The sequence below is a fragment of the Lithobates pipiens genome, unplaced genomic scaffold, assembly GCF_037356315.1.
Source record: "Lithobates pipiens isolate NorthernLeopardFrog02 unplaced genomic scaffold, aLitPip1_a1.2 Scaffold_22, whole genome shotgun sequence".
NCBI classification, from domain to species: Eukaryota; Metazoa; Chordata; class Amphibia; order Anura; family Ranidae; genus Lithobates; species Lithobates pipiens.
In genome coordinates, this window is record NW_027507784.1 from 297,880,018 (window position 1) to 297,902,583 (window position 22,566).

General features: G+C 42.2%; 1 protein-coding gene across 2 annotated transcripts in view; it reads right to left on the reverse strand.

The window, feature by feature from the left end:
* The window catches only part of CUNH8orf33 (chromosome unknown C8orf33 homolog), a 62,286-nt gene that overhangs the window by 10,322 nt on the left and 29,398 nt on the right, over positions 1-22,566 (reverse strand). Inside the window, exons 4-6 of one of the 2 annotated variants that reach the window (XM_077449212.1) lie at positions 16,057-16,194; positions 6,887-7,515; positions 1,925-2,015 (exon numbers count right to left, since the gene is read on the reverse strand). In XM_077449212.1, coding sequence (XP_077305338.1) covers positions 1,925-2,015; positions 6,887-7,515; positions 16,057-16,194 — 858 coding nt within the window. The remainder of the gene's footprint in view (positions 1-1,924; positions 2,016-6,886; positions 7,516-16,056; positions 16,195-22,566) is intronic. The other variant, XM_077449213.1, reaches the window with a different exon arrangement.

Genomic DNA, 22,566 nt, shown 5'->3' on the forward strand with positions numbered 1-22,566 from the left:
GCGTATTTGTGCAGCAGCATCCGCTGCCCAGTCCTGTGCAACTCTGGCCAAACAAAAACGTCCTCATAGAATGCTGACGGTTTGAACCGCAGGAAAAAATTCCTTATGGATGATTCCATCGCTGTCGAAGAACGTGATGAACATTGTCTTGACCTTGGAGTTTTGCAGGCGACTCTTTTTGGGTCGCGGGAATAACGGTGAAAGCCATTCCACCGAATGCCGCTTGGATTCCAGATTGAACTGATAGCATCAGGTCTCATCCCCTGTGACGATGGTTTACATAAAGGATGGATCCTGGTCACACATGGTAATGAAATCTCCAGAGCTTTCCATGCGTTTTGCTTTCTGTTCGTCTGTCAGCTTGTGCAGCACAAACCGGGAACAGATCTTCCACTTACCCAAATCCAAAGCTACATTACACTGTGACCTTACCTCTAATGCCCCGTGCACACAATCGGAATTTCCATCGGAAAAATCTTGGATGGTTTTTCCGATGGAAAAATAGAGAACCTGCTCTCTATCTTTTGCTGGCAAAAATTCCATCAGCAAAAGTCCGATGGAGCATACACACGATCGGAATTTCTGTCCAAAGGCTCACATCGGACTTTTGATGGTGGGATTTCCGATCGTGTGTACGTGGTATTACACTGACTATGTTAGACTGCCTGCAGCGGGTTTACCCCAACGGTCACATGTACTCCTCTGTAGGTGGCTTTTTTATTATGTGTCTCTGGATAGCCATGTGCGTGGACCTGGCCCACGTTGCCGGACCTTTCGCTGAACTTTAGACACTCCTCGTACTTCCTCCATTAGAAAAAAACACTGTAATTTTTCCGCATAGGAATAGCAATTCAAGGATTTTTGGAAGCCTCTTCTGGCTCTTCCCAATTAATAGCTTGCTTGACCACAAAACAAAGAGCTCCGAGGGTGAAGTTAAAGTCTGAATAGAACATAATCTGTCTACATCTTCATCATCATCAGGAAGTTCCCCTTCCACTAAAGTGTGTGTGTGTGTGTGTGTGTGTGTGTGTGTGTGTGTGTGTTGGGGGTAACAAAGGGGACTAGGCTTGGGTTGTTTCACAAGGTTGCTTGGTTATGGAGGGATCTGCATGTGGCCCTCCTAGGTATGAAGAGAACTCTGCCAGGTACCTCATAACAAACATAAGTCAGATCACCCTCCATGCTTTCAACACTGTCATCCCTTGGTTACCTCTGTCAAACAGTATTTTCAAACACTCTTGTCCAGCAGTAATCCTTCTGACAAAGTAAATAGAAGGCAGTTGAACTTTAGTGGCAATTCTCTTAAACAAGATCTGGGAGTACTCATTTAACAGTGGAATCTCTGTAACTTGGAAGAAGAACTTCCATGTTTTGGATAGGATCTTTGGCTCATTTCCCACGATGAGCTCCTGTTAGTTGGGTGTGCTGGACTAAAATACAGAGATTCCAGTTAGCACCTGAATGCACCCTTTTAACATCAAAAACTTTTTCCCTTGGAGACGACCCCCTTACCTATACAAACCATGCAGATCTTTTTCGTGTGGTGATTGCATGGTGGCGGGCAGCTGCAACAAAATTATGCTGCCATTAGTACTATGTTGGTCACCACTGTGTAGCCCCAGAGCAAAAGACGATTTACATGTAGGATCCTTGTCAGAACTTAGTCCGAAATACAGAGCTGCAGCTACAGGCATGCTGTGTATGCCAACCGCCAGCTTTTAAAAAAAAAGTCTTGGGCTCTGCCCAAAGGGGGTTATAGGTGGTGATAAAAATCTGAAAAAGATTTAAACACTTCCCCACTCTATCCAAAACTAGAAAAAACATTTTGGCTTAAGTTAGATTTCAAAGTTTATCCTCCATCAGTTTATTGTGACACGCGATATATCAAGGCGGCCTTAATCAGTACAAAAAGGGATATTCTTACCTTGTTTGGATGTTGACTTCTGTCGCTGTAGTCCTATTTCCAGCTGTTCCACACACCAGTCCAGCTCCCTTTGCAAGTCATTGGCTCCTGACTGTGACATGAGAGGTAACAGGTTACTTTGTAAAATAAATAAATATGTACACATTTGCATTTACTCTGGTTGTAATTTTACATCATGAATCTCCAGGTAATATTATTACAGCATTAATGAATGACTAGCTAAAAAGTCATGATGATGTTGCTCATAGCAACCAACCACAATTAAACTTTTACTCACTGAAAAATATGAGAGTTCCAGCTGGCACTGCCTTTGTTTCTTTTTAGGAATCTATGCATTTCAAGCAGACCTTCTTCACTCAACAGTGAAAGTGCTGCATATTAAACTGCCAATTCCCAACGCTGACACTTTTGACATTATACAGGGTTTATAAAGCGCCAACAGTTTGCACAGCGCTTTACAACATTGGCGTAGACAGTTCAGTCACAATACAATTCAATAAAGGAGGAATTTAGGCCAGCAGTTTACCCGAATGTTCACCCTGCTCAAAGATCTTAACTTGTGCCTAGCTCGCTCCTGGCACAACTGATCAACCACCCTAGTTTAGCGTTTCAATTGTGCCAGTGGAGTAGGTGATGGCAATGACACATATTGTTCTTCCAACTCAGTCAGCTGAGCAGTAGCTTGAACATAAACAGATTTAGAATTTTTTCTAAACCTGGAAATGTATTCGGTCAGAAGCATTCAGGCATGTTTTTTAACTGCTCCCAGACTGTCAGTGGCAAGGACATATCAGCATTAGTGTCAAAAAAGACAAAGACATGAGAGCCAAATAAAATGTATCCAGGACATGGTAGAGGGGGAGCTAGAGAAACACGAATAGGCTTGCCGATTAGGATGTAGGTGCCCGCCAGGTATCCACCAGATTAAAGCTCGCCATCAGACGACTAAACCTGGTGTCCCGATCCAGCAGAGGTGTCTGCGATCCCAGGCTCATTTCAGTCCAGACAAGGATAAGCCACCATATTAAAATCCCCAAACCAGATAGCCGATATAGAGGGATGTTTTGCCATAAAAGAAAATCCCTCACTAAGAATGGTGGAGTTATATTGGGGAGAAACATACCAAAGACAAAATTAATAATAGGTCATCTGCCATCTTAGGGTGTAGGAAAACATATCTACCCTGGGGGTCCAACACCACAGTCTGGAGTTCAAAGGACACTGACTTGGCTACAAGCACAGAGACGCCCCTGGAATCTACAGTATGAGTGGCATGGAAAGCCCATCCAATCCAGGGGTGCTGCAGTGCCCGCTTGCAAGGATCCCTGTACATGAGTCTCCAATAAGTCTATTATATCCACCTGCTGGTCTTTAAGAAAGGACAGTGCTGCGGTGTGTTTCAGTTTGTCTCGTAAGCCACCGACATCACATGCATTTAAAACTAGCCATGGAAAAAACATAAAACAAGATAAAAGGCCTAATGGTTATAGAAACCCTTGCATCCAACAGCAATAGAACAGAACACATATAACAGAATACCATATAACCAACATATGAGTAGAAAGCAATATACTTGGTCTGACAAAGTATAATCACAGAAATTATTTACCAGAAATAGGAACACCCTAACCCTCCCGGCTCCCCGGGTAACATGCAGGATCTTCCAATTCAAGGACGAAAGTTGCCAGGCAGAGGCCCACACAGTACTCACATTTCAAGTAGGGTTTAACTGATTCAGCCAGGCAGTGGCAGCTCCTGGTTTCGCAACGAAGTGTATGCGATCCTCACCAATGACACGGCGAGGTGAGCAGGGAACAACATTGCATATTTCAAATGGCAGATCCGCAGGCGCCTCTTGAAGTCTGTAAATTGGCTGTATTGTCTCTGGACTTCCGCAGAGAAATCTGGAAATGCCAGGATCTGATGGTTATGTAGTGGTATGTTGTCCTTCTCTCTGGCCAAGTAGAGGATAGCATCTCAGTCTTTACAATTGAGTAATTTGGCAATGAAGACCTGCGGTGGCACTCCTTGAGGTGGCTTTTTGGCAGGCATCCGATGTGCACGCTCCACCAGAAAGAATTGTGAAAAGGCCTCTCACCAATACCTTGGGACGAGCAGATCCTCAAGAAATGTTGCAGGGTTATTACTCTCCATGCCTTCAGGGAGGCATATCTTGGCAGAGCAGAGAGATACCTACCTTGACCTTCTCTATTAAGATGGTAAGAGAGGTTTGGCAGGCAGAGATTGCTTCCAGGATCTTGCTCGTTAGCAGCACGAGAGGCCAGCGATGAGGACAGTGAGCCGCATCTTTGGTCTGGGAGTGTCTGTCCCGATGGTGGAATTTATCCATTTTTTGCGGCCTCGTCAGTCGGTGTGCGGGGAGGTGACATGTCGCCACAGTACATCGGGACTTCGAAGGAAGGTTACCAGCAGGATAGCTCGAGTAAATAGGGTCAGAATCGAGTAAAAAGTATCCCGCCTGTGGAGCTCAGCCATGTCTCACCGCATGCAGCTTCAGGCCACGCCCCCAATGTAAATATATTTTATTGGGATTGTGTGTAATAGACCAACACAAAGTTGCACATAATTACGAAGTGGAAGGAAAATAAATGATTTTCAACATTTTTTACAAATAAATACATGAAAAATTTGTGCATTTGTATTCAGCCCCCATGAGTCAATACTTTGTAGAACCACCTTTAGCTACAATAACAGCTCCAAGTCTTTTTGGGTGTCTCTACCAGCTTTGCACATCTAGAGAGTGACATTTTTGCCCATTCTTCTTTGCAAAGTAGCTCAAGCTCTGTCAGATTGGATAGAGAGCATCTGTGAACAGCAGTCTTGCCACAGATTCTCAACTGGATTTAGGTCTGGACTTTGACTGGGCCATTCTAACACATGACTATGCTTTGATCTAAACCATTCCATTGTAGCTCTGGCTGTATGTTTAGGGTTGTTGTCCTGCTGGAAGGTTAACCTCTGCCTCAGTCTCTTACTTTTGCCGGTTTTCTGCTAAGATTGCCCTGTATTTGGCTCCATCCATCTTACCATCAACTCTGACCAGCTTTCCTGTCCCTGCTGAAGAAAAACATCCCCACAACAAGATGCTACCACCACCATGTTTCACGGTGGGCATGGTGTGTTCAGGGTGATGTGCAGTGTTAGTATTTCACCACACATAGCATTTTGCTTTTTGGCCAAATATTCAAGTATGGTCTCATATGACCAGAGCACCTTCTTCCACATGTTTTCTGTGTCCCCCACATGGCTTCTCGCAAACTACAAACGGGACTTCTTATGGCTTTCTTTCAACAATGGCTTTCTTCTTGCCACTCCTCCATAAAGGCCAGATTTGTGGAGTGCACGACTAATAATTCTCCTGTGATCAGATTCCCCGAGCTGAGCTTTGTATCTCTGCAGCTCCTCCAGAGTTACTATAGGCCTCTTGGATGCTTAATACTCTCCTTGCCCGGCCTCTTAGTTTAGGTGGATGGCAAAATCTTGGTAGGTTTGCAGTTGTGCCATACTCTTTGCATTTTCAGATGATGGATTGAACAGTGCTCCATGAGAGGTTCAAAGCTTGGGAGATTATTTTATAACCTAACCCTGCTTTAAACATCACCACAACTTTATCTCTTATCTGTCTGGGGTGTTCGCTAGCCTTCATGATGTGGATTGTTCGCTAAGGTTCTCCAATAAACCTCTGAGGGCAATCACAGAACAGCTGTATTTATACTGAGATTAAATTACACACACACACACACACACACACACACACACACACACGTGGACTCTATTTACTAGTTAGGTGACTTCTGAAGGCAATTGGTTTCACTAGATTTTAGTTAGGAGTATCAGAGTAAAGGGGGCAGAATCCGCTACACTTTTCAGATGTTTGTAAAAAAAAATCGAAACCCATTTAGCATTTTTGAATACTTTAAGGCATTGTAGGCATACAAAAAAAAAAATAATAATAAAAAAGGAAGAAGAAGAGCATAGGGCAGCTTACTCACTGTTTTTTTGTTACCCTTCGTGCTTCTGAAAGTTTATGATGCTTAGGCACACACCCACCAGCATGAGGGAAGATGCCAACATACCATGAACTCTGTCAGCACTGGGAGGTGTCATAAGCTCAGCATTTTCAAAGAATGAATAGTTGGTCAAGACTCCTTACAGTAATATGTAACTGGGGTAATTTTTTTGTTAGCAAAATTAAATTCCTTAAAAAATATGCAAGGACCTTTTTAAAGAGGAAGTAAACGCTCCCACTCTGATGCTTCTTTTCATTTAGTCCATTATAATAAATAATTATCAAACTATAGCCACTGTAATCCAGCCCAAATCACATATTACTTACTGTTTAAAGAAACTTTAAAAAACTTATTTCCATGGGTTAGGCAGCACCATCTTAAGTATTGTTTTCTGAGTCCACAGTGGAGTGTATTTCTGCCCTTATATTGAGCACTTCCTGTACTGTTAACCAAGCCTCCTTCTCAATCCAACGTTTCTATGGCAACCCTGCTTCCCTGTTCATAGCTGACTTGTTTATTTCATAGTATTTACTTGTGCTGATTACCTAGTGTTTGCCTGTATGACTTCAGCTGATAAGACTGCAGTACTGCTGTCCCATTCCCTGGTTTACACTGTATGTGAGGTCACATGGTCACATGGTGTGTAGAAGGAAGCTCTGAGTGATTAGCAGCCTGCTGGGAGTTCAGAGATGTGTGCCGTAGGAAGTCTTGATAACAGATAGATAAGACAGAGTGTGCCGTAAATCAGGGGAGATCTGGGCATGCTCAGTGACATCATTCTAAAGAACAAAAAGGATTACAATACTAAAGCAAGTAAGGAGATATCTACAAGCAGTGTTCATTAGGGTTTTTTATGCTGATTCACATGGGACAAAGTTGTAGGGGAGGGTTTACAACCACTTTAAATACCAACATCTGTGAATCATCTTACCTGACCATCTTCCCTAGCTGGAGGTGATTTCTCTGTGTCTGCTTTGTGTTCCTTCGCCTTATTTTCTGCCTGGGCACAATTCTTTTTCTGAGCCTTTTTCTTCTTCTTTTTCTTTGAAGAGTCAGTTAAACTTTGCAAAGCAGCTTCCAGCGTTAAGTTCTGATTGGCCGATAACCCCGAAGCATCTCTCAAACTAGACACACTTTGCGATGATGCTTCTTGTGACTCTGCTACATTTCCGACCGCCGACAATGAATGATTAGTGCTGGGCTGGTCAGTTGAAGTGTCTGCAGTAGAGGCATGACCATCACAGTTTGGAGATGAAGATGCTGTATTCTCTGGGATCTGGAAACTGAAGGTGAAGCCAGACCCTTCCTGAGTGCCCAACATGTTGCCCATACTGTTGACTTCAGTCTGTCTACATATGGCTTGGCTGTCCTCTGCATTTCCTGGCCCCACTCCTTCATGGTCATCAGTTTGTTCTGGGCAGAAATTGAAGCTAAAACTATTGTCAGACGGTGAGAACCAATTTGTGCTGCTGCTCTGACCATCCCTGGGGCACTTCCTGTAGGCCACACTGCGAGAATCTGGATGGGTCACTTCTTGAATCTGAACTGGAGGAGGAGATGCTTTGGCATGAAGGAAACATAAAACACCAGTCAAAAGCAATATAACCCACAAGGTTAAATATGAAAATGAAACAGGCTTCATCGTAAAGTACTGGTAAAAACAAAAGCAAAAAACAAAAAAACAAAAAACAAAAAAAACAAAAAAATAAAAAACCCCTTGCTTAGAGTCAGAAATACATGACCACCAAACATTCTTCAGCCACCTGCCAACTGTAATCCATTAGTTTCATGGGCACATTACCAAAACCAGATTTATGTTCTACCTGAGAACTAGCAACAAGCACCTGTGCAGGGAAATTTTACCTGCAATTACTTACTACCTGGCTGTCATGCTGACCCTTTTCATACTCAAGTCACTAAGCCAGAACAATTGGGTAGAAAAAGACTTACTGTATTGTCTTACTTATCTGTTCTGTATAATTGTTCTGAGTTAGAATGTATCAGGGGGTGAAAAACAAAAAAAAACTATAGTCCCCCTTAAAGTGGATGTAAAGGCAGAATCCTCCCAGCCACCCACCCCCCACCGCCACCTTATATTTACCTGAACAAGGATCTTGATCCAGCGATGTGCATGAGAGCAGCATCTCTCCCAGCTCTGTCCCTCCTCACTGAGCAGATTGATAGCAGTTCCCGCTGCCGTCAATTAAGTTCTGTGACAAGGGAGTGGGGGGCGGGAGTGTCAATAGACGCAGACAGGGCAGCTCAGGAGCAAGCCTGCATGAGTGCCCCCATATAAATCAGCTTTCTTTGGAAAGGGGGCCATTTACTGAAGAGGAGCCAGGAGTGCCGACAGGGGACCCCAGAAGAGGAGGATTGAGGATGCTCTGTGCAATACTCTAATAACAATTAGTGGTTCCTAATCATGTTATCACATTGTCATGTTAGCAAACCAACCTTGCAGGCTGCAGCTGTCAGTGTATTTCTACAAAGAAAGAAATACATTTCTTAAGAAAACAGTACAATATATATAAAAAGGAAAAAAATAATAATCAAACTATGTGTTTTTCACATGTGTCTAAGTTTATACTAATAAATCTGAACACAAAAAGATTCCCTTAAGCTCAGTCCAACTAGTCAGCACAAAAGGACTAATTAAACAGTTTTAACATTTAGATTCAAGTAGGTAGACCTAACTTTAGGACAAAAGGTTTTCCAAAGCACAATCATTTTTTCACCCCCCCCCCCTTTTTATTTTATTTTTTTTATTTTTTATTTTTATTTTTAAATCAGAAAGGTTTTTATTGCTCACAAAACAGATAATACATTCCAAAATGAAACACAGTACATGTATAATCTTAGTTTTTTTTCCATGTTCCATCAATGGTTACAATCATTAACAATCAAACTAGGTGCACTTACCATGCATGGTACCTTCAAAGCTGCCACCATCTGTGTCTTACGGTCGATTCATGTCTTCTACCCCAAGCTGCCTGTATCCCATAACTAACTTCCGGAGCTCTGTTACATTCCAACTGGAACTATGGCTTCCACTACTCCTACATGACCCCAATCAGTCTCGCCAGTTCCATAGGACTAAGCCCCGGCACATCAAGCCATGCACCCCATCGTTTATCAAACTTGTCGTGATTCCCTCTATACTGGTATATGTACTTCATTAGTGCTTTACCTACATGTTGTATCTGCACTTTAGTTTTGGGTGGTGTAGCCGATTTCCAGTTCAGAAATATCATTTTTCTAGCCTGAAATAGTGCCCTAGCAAAGGGGGTTCTCTTCCCCTCCTCTTCTATCACCCCCTCCAGCACCCCCAGCAAGCAATGTAGTGGTTCAAGGGGGGCAGTGGTCTGGAACACCCGATTTAGTGTAGCCAGAACCTCCGCCCAATATCTGTGTAGTTTTGGGCAGCACCAAAGGAGGTGAATCAGATCTACAAGCGCTGCCCTGCACTTGTAACATAGTGGATCAGGTTTTCTGCCCATTTTGTATAGTTTTACAGGTGTGTAGTGGACTCTCAGCAGGATGTATAATTGAGATATCTTTTGTGCAACATTAAGCGAACAAGTGTCCACCGCCTGTAATGCCTCTTCCCACAGCTCCCCCTCAACTGAACCCAAATTCACCTCCCAGTGTATCACTACTTTCATGGGATGTCCCCCTCTAGGAGTGAGGACAGTAGCACGTTGTAGCATTGGGAAATAATGCCCTTCATGTCAGATGCGTCTTGTAATATGTGGAAGACAAATTCCACTCCATAGCCTCCCCATGTGCCCTAACAGCATGTTGGACTTGCACGTAGTAGAAGAGCATGTGTTGGGGAAGGCAGTCTTTGGATTGCAGATCTTTAAAAGGGAAGCAAAGCCCCGTTGTGGAAGATTTGCCTCATGTGGGTATTACCCATTGGAATCCATCTAGGTCCCTGATGAATGTTGGCTTGTTCTGAATACGCTTTGTTTCCCCAGATAGGGCTGAATGCCGTGAACCCTGTTACCTTTTGTAGTTGTTTAACCTTGTTCCACACCTTCTGAAGGAGTGCGTAAGTGGGCATTACTTTGTTAGGTTTTTGGAATTGTTGGGCTTCTAGTCCCTCAGGTATAGATTCCGCCCCCGAGCCGAGCTGCATAAGTCTGGCAGATGAGCCCCCAGATAAGGGAGTCATGGCCCCTATTAAATGCTAAAGCTGCACTGCTAGGTAGTATATCCAAGGGTTGGGCAAGGCAAGGTCCCCCCCCCCCTTTGGGCGTTGTAATTGCTTGAGTTTAATTCTAGGGGGTTTGTTGTGCCACAGCAGCACCCTAAACAAGGAGTTTACTACTCTGAAAATCTTTAGCGTTATGGCAACTGGTATGTTATGCAGTATGTAGAGGAACTGTGGCATCAGTATCATCTTGATGAGATTTGTCTTTCCCGCAAGGGACATTCTAAGGTTGTTCTATATGTTTATTTTACCTCTAAAAATGAGTTAGCATGGGATATACGTTCAATTTGCAAATTTCCGTCAGCGCAGGGGAGACATGTATGCCCAGGTATTTAAAGGGGTTGTAAAGGTTTGTTTTTTATTTTCTAAATAGGTTCCTTTAAGCTAGTGCATTGTTGGTTCACTTACCTTTTCCTTCGATTTCCATTCAAAATGTTTTTTTTCTTTATTTCTTTGTCTGAATTTCTCACTTCCTGTTCCTCCTCAGTAAGCTGTTCAGTAAAGGCCCATACACACGATCAGACTTTTTGACAACAAACATGCAAATGAGCCGTTTTGGAGCAACATCCGACCGTGTGTACGCTCCATCGGACAAACTTTTTTGGTTTTCATCTGACTTTTGTTGGCTGTGCGAACGGACAAACTTTCTGGCAACAAAAGTCCGATGGAGCAAAGTCTGATCGTGTGTACAAAAAACCATAGGACTTTTGTACAAAGTACAAACATGCAAGAACCAATGCAAAAGATCAGACAACAATACAGAAGTTGACCAAAGGTGGCGGTAAAGAGCAGAAAAACCACATGATTTGGTGAAAGTTGGCTGAAAAAGTCCTGCTGTGTGTATGCAATACAAGTTCTCAGCCGACGCCCTTTGTACAAAAATCCAAGGGAAAGTTTGTACAAAGTCCTATCGTGTGTATGAGGCTTAAGCTGTTCTGGCTGACTAAACACCACTTTGATGATGGTGTGAAGTTTACTGGAGAAACAGGAAGTGAGAAATTCAGACAAAGAAAAAAAAACATTTAGAAGGGAAATCGAAGGAAAAGGTAAGTGAACCAGGTAAGTGAACCAACAATGCACTAGCTTAAAGGAACCTATTTAGAAAAGAAAAAAACAAAGCTTTACAACCCCTTTAAACTTAGTTGCTATGGGTATGGGGCACAAGGGCCCCCTGCCCGGTTCAGGGACCTCATCAAGGAACATTAGGGCAGATTTAGACCAATTTATGGTGAGGCCTGAAAAGTGGCCAAATTCATTTTTTCACCCTTTGTTGCATTTCAGTGCTGCTGATCTGCTGCAGTCTCTTTGCAGCCACTTCTTGCTTACTCTTACTCCAGAGATGACCGCTTGGCATTTCCCAGGGCGGTTTCCCAATAGTGGGCAATGCCTGTGTAGTGTTGTGTGTGTGTATGTGTTAAAATAGTAATTTATGGTCCATTGGAAGCCCATGTGACAATGCAAGAGCACAACTGGGTACAGGAACACAGCATTGTCACTCATAACAGGAAATGCCTGAACAAGACCTTCATGGAAGGATCACCAGATATTTTATCAAAGGATTTTGAAAGACTTAAAAATTGCTTTTGTCAGTACATGGTAAAGCTTATTTAAGATTTTAGAGATAGCGTTACATACAGTTTGGGGAAAAAGTATTTAATCCCCTGCTGGTTTTGTACATTTGCCCACTGAGAAAGAAATGACCAGTCTATAGTTTTAATGGTAGGTTAATTTTAACAGTCAGCGACAGAACAACAAAAATATCCAGAAAAAGCGCATTTTAGTTATAAATTGATTTGCATTTTAATGAGTGAAATACTGAGAGCATTTGATCCCCTATCAATCAGCAAGACTTCTGGCTCTCAGGTGTCTTTTATGCAGGTAATGAGCTGAGATTAGGAGCGCTCCTAATCTCAGCTTGCTACCTGTATAAAAGACACCTGTCCACAAAAGCAATCAGATTCCAATCTCTCCACCATGGCCAAGACCAAAGAGTTGTTCAAGGATGTCAGGGACAACATTGTAGACCTACACAAGGCTGGAATGGACTACAAGACCATCGCAAATTATTTGCAAATGGAAGAAACACAAAATAACTGTCAATCTCCCTCGGTCTGGGGCTCCATGCAAGACCTCACCTCATGGAGTTTCAATGATCATGAGAACGGTTAGGAACCAGCCCAGAACTACACGGGAGAATCTCGTCAAGTAACTCAAGGCAGCTGGGACCATAGTCACCAAGAAAACAATTGGCAACACACTACGTTGTAAAGGACTGAAATCCTGCAGCGCCCGCAAGGTCCCCCTGCTCAAGAAAGCACGTGTACAGGCCCATCTGAAGTTTGCTAATGAACATCTGAATGATTCAGAGGAGAACTGGGTGAAAGTGTTGTGGTCATATAAGATCAAAATCGAGTTCTCTGGCATCAACTCAACTCGCTGTTTGGAGGAGGAATGCTGCCTATGACCCCAAGAACACCATCTCCATCGTCAAACATGGAGGTGGAAACATTATGCTTTGGGGGTATTTTTCTGCTAAGGGGACAGGACAACTTCACTGCATTAAAGGGACGATGGGCGGGGCCATGTACTGTGAAATCTTGGGTGAGAACCTCCTTCCCTCAGCTAGGGCATTGGAAATGGGTCATAGATGGGTATTCCAGCATGGACAATGACACAAAAACAAACGGCCAAAGCAACGAAGGAGTGGCTCAAGAAGAAGCACATTAAGGTCCTGGAGTGGCCTAGCCGACCTTAAATCGCATAGAAAATATGTGGAGGGAGCTGAAGGTTCGAGTTACCCAACATCAGCCTCGAAAACCTTAAAGACTTGGAGAGGATCTGCAAAGAGGGGTGGGACAAAATCCCTCCTGAGATGTGTGCAAACCTGGTGGCCAACTACAAGAAATTACTGACCTCTGATTGCCAACAATGGTTTTGCCACCAACTACTAAGTCATGTTTTGCGAAAGCATCAAATACTTATTTCACTCATTAAAATGCAAATAAATTTTCTGGATATTTTTGTTATTCTGGGTCTCTGTGTTGTGTTCTGTTATTCTGTGTCTCACTGTTAAAATAAACCTGCCATTAAAACTATAGACTGTCTTTGTAGGCAAAGTACAAAATCAGCAGGGGATCAAATACTTTTTATTCCTCACTATACTTCATAATAGTTTCAGTGGCGGAACTACCAGGATAGCAAAGGTCGACCAGGCCCTGCTGTTCCTCCACTGTCGGAGGGGGGGGGGTTGCTTGCTGCAGGGCTCTGAGCTGAGGGCATCTCTCTCATACAGCCCAGAGCCTGCACTGACAGTTCCCCCTCCCTTGCACAGATGGTAGAGTAGAGATACAATCTGCTACTACTCCCATGTGCACTGCAGGAAGTTTGAAGCCAAGCAGCTGAATTTGATCCTTTCGGCTCCTGTCTTTCACAATTCCCAAAGTGCGCACACAGGAGGAGAGGGGCAGGAGGAGAAGGAGCAGATCAGCTCTCTCCTCTTCCATTCATGTGAGGGAGGGGGGGACTGTCAGTGCAGGCTCTGGGCTGTATGAAAGAGATTCTCTCAGCTCAGAGTCCTGCTTAGGAGGCACTGATAGACAGTACTGATGGGCACCGATGGGTGGCACCGATAGGCAGCACTGATGTTTCATGGTTTCTTGCACCAGGTTCTCTGAAGGTTCTAGTTACGCCTCAGAATAGTTTATTAGGTCTTCTGTGCCAAGTTACTTGACTGAGTGCTGGGGAATTTTTGTATTGTTCATACCTTACCCATGTGCACCTACTTTTTACTAGTTGAAATGGCAGCTGCTTAGAGCAATTTACTTTTGTTTTCTTTTTTGGAAGCACAGTAAAGCCTTCTTAAAACAGGAGGTGGGTTATTTGTTGAGGAATTTGACCAGGTTTCATGATACACCCTTAAAATTAAACCTGGTTGAAAAGATGAAATAAGCCTTTAAGCATTTGAATCAACGGGGATCTGAATATCCAAGTGTGCCAACAGACTTCACAAAGCACAAACTCAATTCACTGAGATTTAAATATTGTTCTCTGCCATAACGATTTTTTTTTTCGGCAGTGGGAATTGAAAATAGAACAATCGCATTCCTAAAAATAAAGATCATTGTAACAAACAACATGTGATACAGATTAGAGAATTGATTAGGGAACTGGGATAATTGTCAGTAACCATAGCCAAGAAGACTCCAACTCCTTTCTAACTGGTTTACTAAAAGACGAAAAACTGAACATGGAATACTGCTTTCATATGACACCTATTGTGTATTTTCAGTGAGCACACAGAATGAATACTAAAGTGCTTGCTTCAAAATCATTTTCTATGTAGTTTTTTACATTATTTTTAAAGTTGCTATTTTATATTTTTCTTATTGCAATTAATATATAGATTTTTAGATCGTTCACTAGATGGAGCTCTGTATTTCAATCACTAGGGATTTTTGGTTAATACATCTTTAAGCTGGCCAACTGCATCCAAGTAATCCCTTTATAGCCAGTCCCTACTCTGCTCTGCAAAATTCAAATACTCCAGTGGATATACTGCCAATGTTGGGGCAAATAGACAAGTTGTAGGAGAGCTACGACGGTCAGGTCTTGTAAACCGAAAATCCCTGTTTTTCTCTTTTCTTTTTTTTTTTCCTTTAAAACAAAATCTACTAGAAAGGGTGTATAGCACTGTGCACAAGGTTCATCCAGAATTTGTAGTGTTAACATGCAGTCACACCCTTTTAGCACCTGATGGATTATATACATGTAGAAGCTACTGGGATTTGAGCACAGGCATATCTTATTTCTGTATTTTAATCAGTCTCTCTCACCAATCTTGACATAAGATATCAACCACATAGGGAGTGCATTGTTTTCAACCAGTCACCCGACTCATAGATTTGCAGTGCAAAAAGAAGCAGTAAAGTATAACCAATGTGTAGTACTGCAATAGAAAAAGCAGATCCTGCTTATGTAATGGTCAAAAATGGCTGCCTCTAGGTCAGAAATCCTTTACAAACTTATTCATAGCTGAAATTTCTTTTTATTTGCATTTATTTAAATCTGAACTTCGGGGACAAACACTATTCCTCCACAGGCACAAAGGATATGAATCTTTGTGCACCAAACACTTTAGCGCACTCACATATTACTTTATACAAGTAGGGGTGACCTCATCACTCTCCTATACCTAGTCTGTGCAAAGAAAGCTTTGGATAGCTGGGAGGTCCATTTAGGGCTTATGGCAGAAAACTACAGGGGGAGGGGAGATTGGAACGGATAAAAGACCAGTCATCCTGCACTAGAAGAGAGAGCAGAAGAGACAGGTCTTCATTGTAAAAGCTCCTTCAGAAAGGTAGAATGGCAAAATTATGATATGCAGTAATTTTGGAAAGATCTAGAAGAAATACAATAATCTAGAAGGGGCACTGAATAAACATTTGTTTAGGCCGACGTTCACCCCTACAAAAACATTGACTCTTGGTTAAAAAGAGTAATGTTGACCCAGACCATGAATAATAATGATTTACCATCTGCCAGTGGATGTATGCTGTGAAAGTAAAGATCAATGGATCAGTGTGATCTTTCCCAGTATTCTCCCTGCAGCCATAGACAAGACAATATGGCCGCTCGTCTGGATCTCTCCAGGAGATGAGCTTGGGCATTCTCATATTTAGCCAAAACTCTTTTTGTACCCCAAGCCATGGGCTCAGTCAATCCTCATGTGTTTTGGGGGTGGGGAGTGACCCAGCCCGCAGCTCAATGGAATACCAAAAGGTTATATTTCAGAGTTCAGGTTAGAGAGGAGTTCGAAGGACACTCAAGCTTATCTTGAATCCCTATATGGGAGGAATTTTTTCATTCTCGGCTATTAAAAAAATGCAAACCTGCTTTTTCTTTTTGTTTTCTCTCCTCTGTCATTTTTTGACGGTAGTTTCCAAAGACTTGATTCATGACCTGCCTTTTCTTCACAAAGGGGGCTTTCCGAGAACGCAGGACCCGCAGTATCTTTTGAGTATCTTGTTCTATTAAAAATAAAAATTACAAACCATTTTTTGCAGGAAAAAAGTATATGTCAGCTTGTCTGCAAATTTTCCCACATTTTGTTATGTTACAGCCTTATTCCAAAATTGATTCAATTCATCATTTCCCTCAAAATTCTACAAACAATACCCCATTTAGTCAGGGAGGTGACCAAGAACCTCGATGGTCACTCTGACAGAGCTCCAGCATTTCTCTGTGGAGAGAGGAGAAACTTCCAGAAGAACAACCATCTCTGCAGCACTCCACCAATCAGGCCTGCATGGTAGAGTGGACAGATGGAAGCCACTCCTCAGTAAAAGGCACATTACAGCCCGCCTGGAGTTTGCCAAAAGGCACCCGAAGGACTCTCAAACCATGAGAAACAAAATTCTCCAGTCTGATGAAACAAAGATTAAACTCTTTGGCCTGAATGGTAAGCATCATGTCTGGAGGAAACCAGGCACCACTCATCACCTGGCCAATATCATCCCTACACTGAAGCATGATGATGTCAGCATTATGCTGTGAGGATGTTTTTCAGTGACAGGAACTGGGAGACTAGTCAGGATCAAGGGAAAGATGAATGCAGCAATGTACAGAAACATACTTGATGAAAACCTGCTCCAGAGCGTTCTGGACCTCAGACTGGGACAAAGGTTCATTTTCCAACAGGACAATGAGCCTAAGCAAACAGCCAGATAACAAAGGAGTGGCTATGGGACAACTCTGTGAATGTCCCTGAGGGGCCCAGCCAGAGCCCAGTTGAACATCTCTGGAGAGATCTGAAAATGGCTGTGCACCGATGCCAAATTGGAGAAACTGCCCAAAAAAAAAGGTGTGCCAAGCTTTTAGCATTATACTCAAAAAGACTTGAGGCTGTAATTGGTGCCAAAATGTGCTTCAAAAAAGCATTGAGCAAAGACTGTGAATACTTATGTACATGGGACTTTCTTTGTTTTTTTATTTTTAATAAATTTGCAAAGATTTCAAACAAACTTCTTTCATGTTGTCATTATGGGGTATTGTTTGTACAATTTTGAGGAAAATAATGAATTTAATCCATTTGGAATAAGGCTGTAACATGACAAAATATGGAAAAAGTGAAGCCCTGTGAATACTTTCCGGATGCACTGTACACATACACACAGAACAACATGGTTACTCATCAGGCAAGGCAGCTCTCAGCAACGTCTGCTTCCAGTGGTGAAATCTAGGTTTCTTTTTATTTATGAAAAAGATACTATAATGTTTTAAGTCAATTTTATTTATTTGTGCATGGGACAGGTGCCCCCATTAGAAGAAGTGTTTCCCTCTTTTTCTGTTCTGCTTATAAACATGGGATTTTCCCACAGATTATGACACCTTGTGAGAGAAGACAAGGGCTATGTGTCTCTCCGCCACCACCCGACCTCCGCATTTTCCAATTTTCTACAATAAATTATACAAAGGGGGATTGGATTGAGATCCAGTCTTTTCCCTCTCCATGTATCAGGATGTATCCACTATGGATCCCTGCATGGGATGATGCCCGAATATCTTAAATGATTTCTGTGGATATATTGTAATTGGAATTTTTCATGCGGATAACCAGGGTGGTATGGCAGTAGACAGCTCTTGTGCAACAGTCAAATATAAATAGTCCTTATTGGATATTTTATGCTTTTACCATCTTACAAATGCAATGGTTAGATGTCCAATTATTACGATTTAGGTTTTTATGCTATCTGGTTTGGGGCCACTGGGAGTCATGATTGACCTCTGATGGTTCGCCCCTGGATTCTTAGGGGTGGGGTCCGGCCCCCCCGAGGACTTCCCGGCAAGGTAGGGCGGCCTGTGGGCTTGTCCACATGTCCGCCATTTTGTGCTATAACCGGCGGTTGGGAGTCAATCCGGCCGCCGGGTTGAGCCTATCCTTGCCGGCGGCGTCCCGGTTTTGTCTCCTGACTGGCTTTGGCGAAGTGCGCATGCGTGTGTGGCGTGCGTGCTGAGCCATGACGTCACGCGTTTTGCGGAGGAGATGACGACAGAGGTCGGGGCTTTGCAGCCTTCCGGAACGCCGAGGGAGCCACACGTGGGCGGCTCACCCAGCGGCCCTCATGCCATATTTCTCGGGGGGAGGAGGGGGTACAGGCGCCTGCGCAGCATGACCCTATTTGCCAATTATGTATAAAAGACTGGACGTCTTCCAGCAATCCAGAAATACATGTTTGCCTGGATGGAGGGTATTGCACTTATTACTCTCTGGCATCCGAGTCCCTATCCTTCCTGCGTAATAGCAGGTTGGTTTTAACAACAAACAATCGTTACATTCTAATATTTTTAAAGCTCTTATGAACTTTCACTCTGCATAAGGTAAATTTTATTGCTATTATGATGGCACCTCACATCACCACACACACACTCTTACAATGGCTTTTTAGCATTCATTGCCTTTTTATTGATTTTTAGTTTTTACTCACAGCATGCAAGTTTTGTTGTTTTGTTTTTTGTTTTGTTTTGTTTCATTCTAATCATAGCACTCGTTGATGGTGCTCATTCACTCACACACATACACTTTTGCCACTCATACCTCACCATGCACTTTCACTGCCATGATTATTATTTGCATATATTTTTTTACATTTATATCTTTTACATAATTTTTTCTAATATTGATCAAATTATTATGTTTATGGGACATACATAATACAGTGCCAAATTATTAATTAATAACCCCCGTTTTGTATTGTCAGTCCTTTTATCTATTTATGTACTTATATACGCTTAGAATCATTTATAATATAATGATACTCTGGTGAAACCGCTATGAGTTCACTAATTTTATACAATTACTTAATTGATTACTATTGGGTATTGATTGCAGGCGCAGGTCCCTCCGTCCCTCCGGGGGCGTGAACAGTGTGGCTCCTTGTAAGTTCCTCGGGGTGTGCTTTCTTCCTCCCTGGGTAGACGGGGCGAGCATCGGAGATCTTTCGGGTTCCCTAAATGGCTCTTAGAATCCTGGGTGATAGGAATACCTATTCCACTTCTGAGCGGTAAATATACCATCATTGGTTCACCCAATGTTATCTACACTGACATGTTTTAACTCTGAATTCATGTATATTCTTCCAGATCCACCTGTCCCCCTGAAGAGACCGTATGTTGGTCGAAACGCGTCGGGGCTCTACTACTCTATAATATTATAACAATGTGTAACTATACATGTTTGTTTTTATTGGATTGTGGAATATGTAATATATAATCTCTGAACCAGATGATACATTGTATTGTATTGAATTACATTATGACACTGGACATTTTTTGAATAAATCAATTTCTTTTTATACAATCATGACAAAGATATTTGACTTTGCTATTCCGCTGCTAAAAAGCCCCATCGGGGAAATCTTTTTGTGTTTGTTATAACTTTTAGGGGTGTGCAGCGCTTCCCATTTTCCCTCTAGGTGTCTTCCCTTTCTGTTTTTGGTATTCCAATTTTGGGTGGTTAAACACCCGTTCCCCATTATGACACCTTGTGAGAGAAGACAAGGGCTATGTGTCTCTCCGCCACCACCCGACCTCCGCATTTTCCAATTTTCTACAATAAATTATACAAAGGGGGATTGGATTGAGATCCAGTCTTTTCCCTCTCCATGTATCAGGATGTATCCACTATGGATCCCTGCATGGGATGATGCCCGAATATCTTAAATGATTTCTGTGGATATATTGTAATTGGAATTTTTCATGCGGATAACCAGGGTGGTATGGCAGTAGACAGCTCTTGTGCAACAGTCAAATATAAATAGTCCTTATTGGATATTTTATGCTTTTACCATCTTACAAATGCAATGGTTAGATGTCCAATTATTACGATTTAGGTTTTTATGCTATCTGGTTTGGGGCCACTGGGAGTCATGATTGACCTCTGATGGTTCGCCCCTGGATTCTTAGGGGTGGGGTCCGGCCCCCCCGAGGACTTCCCGGCAAGGTAGGGCGGCCTGTGGGCTTGTCCACATGTCCGCCATTTTGTGCTATAACCGGCGGTTGGGAGTCAATCCGGCCGCCGGGTTGAGCCTATCCTTGCCGGCGGCGTCCCGGTTTTGTCTCCTGACTGGCTTTGGCGAAGTGCGCATGCGTGTGTGGCGTGCGTGCTGAGCCATGACGTCACGCGTTTTGCGGAGGAGATGACGACAGAGGTCGGGGCTTTGCAGCCTTCCGGAACGCCGAGGGAGCCACACGTGGCCGGCTCACCCAGCGGCCCTCATGCCATATTTCTCGGGGGGAGGAGGGGGTACAGGCGCCTGCGCAGCATGACCCTATTTGCCAATTATGTATAAAAGACTGGACGTCTTCCAGCAATCCAGAAATACATGTTTGCCTGGATGGAGGGTATTGCACTTATTACTCTCTGGCATCCGAGTCCCTATCCTTCCTGCGTAATAGCAGGTTGGTTTTAACAACAAACAATCGTTACATTCTAATATTTTTAAAGCTCTTATGAACTTTCACTCTGCATAAGGTAAATTTTATTGCTATTATGATGGCACCTCACATCACCACACACACACTCTTACAATGGCTTTTTAGCATTCATTGCCTTTTTATTGATTTTTAGTTTTTACTCACAGCATGCAAGTTTTGTTGTTTTGTTTTTTGTTTTGTTTTGTTTCATTCTAATCATAGCACTCGTTGATGGTGCTCATTCACTCACACACATACACTTTTGCCACTCATACCTCACCATGCACTTTCACTGCCATGATTATTATTTGCATATATTTTTTTACATTTATATCTTTTACATAATTTTTTCTAATATTGATCAAATTATTATGTTTATGGGACATACATAATACAGTGCCAAATTATTAATTAATAACCCCCGTTTTGTATTGTCAGTCCTTTTATCTATTTATGTACTTATATACGCTTAGAATCATTTATAATATAATGATACTCTGGTGAAACCGCTATGAGTTCACTAATTTTATACAATTACTTAATTGATTACTATTGGGTATTGATTGCAGGCGCAGGTCCCTCCGTCCCTCCGGGGGCGTGAACAGTGTGGCTCCTTGTAAGTTCCTCGGGGTGTGCTTTCTTCCTCCCTGGGTAGACGGGGCGAGCATCGGAGATCTTTCGGGTTCCCTAAATGGCTCTTAGAATCCTGGGTGATAGGAATACCTATTCCACTTCTGAGCGGTAAATATACCATCATTGGTTCACCCAATGTTATCTACACTGACATGTTTTAACTCTGAATTCATGTATATTCTTCCAGATCCACCTGTCCCCCTGAAGAGACCGTATGTTGGTCGAAACGCGTCGGGGCTCTACTACTCTATAATATTATAACAATGTGTAACTATACATGTTTGTTTTTATTGGATTGTGGAATATGTAATATATAATCTCTGAACCAGATGATACATTGTATTGTATTGAATTACATTATGACACTGGACATTTTTTGAATAAATCAATTTCTTTTTATACAATCATGACAAAGATATTTGACTTTGCTATTCCGCTGCTAAAAAGCCCCATCGGGGAAATCTTTTTGTGTTTGTCACAGATAAAAGTGATCCCCAGGTTCCCCCAAAGAGATGGTAAAACTTCCCCAGCAGGAACACAGACACCAAGGTCTAAGTCATCTCTACTACCCAAAAATCAACTATAGGAAAGAAAAAAAAAAAAAAAAAAAAAAAAAAAAAAAAAAAAAAAAAGCAGCTTTTTTTTTTTTTTAAGATATTTTTAGTATTTTTGTTTTACAATGGTTCCAAGTGAACCAAGTATGCATCTGCATGGTGGTTTGAAGACCCCACTGGGAATGTACGTGACAACCCAGAATTACAAATGGAAGACAGATCATCGTTAGCCCATAACAGCAAATGCCTGCACAAGAAGCCTTATGGCAGGAACACCAGGTTTAATTTGAATGAAAGCTACAGATAGATAAAAAAAAAAAAAAAAAAAAAAAAAATACATATAGAAAATGACGACATTAACAATTAAGATAATTACTCTACATTGCAGTGCATGCCCCAACAGCTGAATTGGGTGCTCTGGTTATTAAATATTTTTTTACAAATACAATTTTTTTTTTTTTTTTTAAATAAGTAAAATGGAGACCGAAGACATGTTACCAACATTTTTTTTGGACTAAAGAAACAAAAAAAAAAAATTGAATTTACATACACTTTGAGGACAGAAAAATATTAAACTTTAGGTAGGCTGACCTCTTAAATCAGATACGATAAAGGTAGCGCAAGAACACTAAATTTCAAAAGAGCCAACTTTTATAAACTGAGCTCCATATTACAAGATATTAAATGGGACCAAATTCTGAAAGCATTGAACAAGGGAAAATGCAAATACTTTAGGAACAT